Below are 1957 nucleotides of genomic sequence, written 5' to 3'. Positions count from 1 at the left end.
AAATAACTTTTTTACTCAATTTCTCAAAAACTTTTTTGTTATAATTAGACGCTATAATAGACCTACACGATTTTATTGGTGCATGTCAATTTATTAAAATGACATAATCATTAATTAAATTACAATTTAATACTCAAACGTTTTGATCCAAAATTTTGGTCCTTCTTAGTGCAATTGTTATTATTACAAGTTTTTATAAGTATAGAACTCACTAAACAATAAAGTTATTTAAGATTATCTGGTCACAATATGAAACAATTATTATAGCTATACGTCGATAAAATTATAGGCAATCTCATTAGTCGATCTAGTGATTCTTTCTTTTATCATAATAATAAAGATATTAATGTGAGTTCCAAAGGTCGATTATAAACAGTGGTTAGTTGGTAGATCGACCATTGTGCACATCTTTTAATAAATTGACATTGCGCACCATTAATCGCGTAGGCTTTATTATGGCGTTCTAATTATTTCACTATTAGGTTAATTCTTTGAGTCGACACTTACACGTTCTTATTATTAATTTTTTGTTATAGTAACTTGAATTTTGGGATACCCTGTATACTCATTTTCATTGATAGTCATTGTCTGCACACGAATGTACCTAGGTGTCTTATCTGAATTTTACTTGCGATTTAATTCTCAAAAATATACTGCTTTTAATATTATAAATAATAATCTATAAAGTACATTATTTACAACAAAGTTTAATTTTGGAAGTATGTTAGCTCTATCAGAACTCGATACCGTAAAAAATGATCTTGACATACCTGTCGAGACTCATCAGTACCAGGGTGTAAACGCTAGCATAAGCCGTGACAATAATCATATACTGAACGATCTTGCACCAGACGTTGCCAAACGGCCAGTATGGTAGCACGAAGTCGGTAGCAGTGAACGGTATACAAAACATAACGAATAGCAGATCAGCTATGGCGAGGTTGATGATTAGGATGTTCGTGGTCGACCTCATTCCAGGATTCGCCGCCACCACCACGACCACCAGCAAATTCCCGACCAGACCGAGAATTCCAATTATCCCGAAGAATGGTACTACCACCACTAGAATTCTATGCACGAATTCGTATTCAAATCCGTGGTAATAGTTTCTGCAGGTCTCTACATCGCCCTCGAATGAAGTAAACTGCGTACTGCAGTTAAGCGCATCACTCGCGTTTGCCACTTCCAGGTTCATATTCTAATCGAGGTCGACCTGCGATCTGTGATTAAATTAACATGTGCGACCTCTTTGTAATTGCGTCACGATAAACTTGTTAAGCTGAGTTGGATGAAATAAGAACTCTGCGTAGCATATACATCATAGCGGTAATAAAATGGATTGAAAATAGAATCGAGAATATCCTTTTTTCCAGCAAAGTTCATTTTAGCTACCAAACGATGCACCAGCAAATCGTCAATTGTAAACATTCACTGCAGCAGTACGTGTTTATAACTGACGATTCGCTGATATACATCATTTTTTACGGCATCATTCTTCATTTCGAATCTCTTCAAATTTCGAAACATCTCAAAGATTAAAAGATTTCGAAATGATAAATTTTAGATGCCGGCTGTACTCTTTGTATAGACACGTTAACACTATTTTATTTACTGAACTATGTTTTTTATTCAAATTATTGAAAAATGCAAATAAAATAACAATTTTATAATAATAATTATGATACTATTTAAATAAGAAAATTCTATATTTGGTTGAAGCGAAGCTTAGTGCTTAAATATTTCTGTGTGAATTTACATACATCTGATTCTATAAACTGCGCGCCGAAATCTTTACTCTCGGTCTTGAAACGCATTTATGAGCAGAACAAGAGTATTTATTATTATAATGCTTTCACAATTGTGCTCACATGACTTCCTTATTATTAACCTTAACGCTAGTTTATTTTCCTTATAATCTATCCTTATTCGCTAATCTTCTGTACTCTCTCTCTCTCTC

General features: G+C 33.5%; 1 protein-coding gene across 1 annotated transcript; it reads right to left on the bottom strand.

Moving 5' to 3' along the window:
* Positions 1-733: 733 nt before the first annotated feature.
* Positions 734-1195, bottom strand: LOC108729452 (allatostatin-A receptor). The gene has a single exon (XM_018458580.1). It carries the CDS (start codon positions 1193-1195, stop codon positions 734-736), a length of 462 nt encoding a protein of 153 aa, XP_018314082.1.
* Between the last annotated feature and the right edge of the window lie 762 nt (positions 1196-1957).

Source organism: Mycetomoellerius zeteki, unplaced genomic scaffold (genome assembly GCF_001594055.1).
Source record: "Mycetomoellerius zeteki isolate Tzet28-1 unplaced genomic scaffold, Tzet1.0 scaffold732, whole genome shotgun sequence".
Lineage (NCBI taxonomy): Eukaryota > Metazoa > Arthropoda > Insecta > Hymenoptera > Formicidae > Mycetomoellerius > Mycetomoellerius zeteki.
Note: the sequence above shows the minus strand (reverse complement) of the source record. Positions and strands in the feature narration are given on the sequence as shown.

Coding starts and splice junctions, on each gene's coding strand:
- LOC108729452 (XM_018458580.1), bottom strand. CDS start 1,195: ATGAACCTGGAAGTGGCAAACGCGAGTGATGCGCTTAACTGCAGTACG.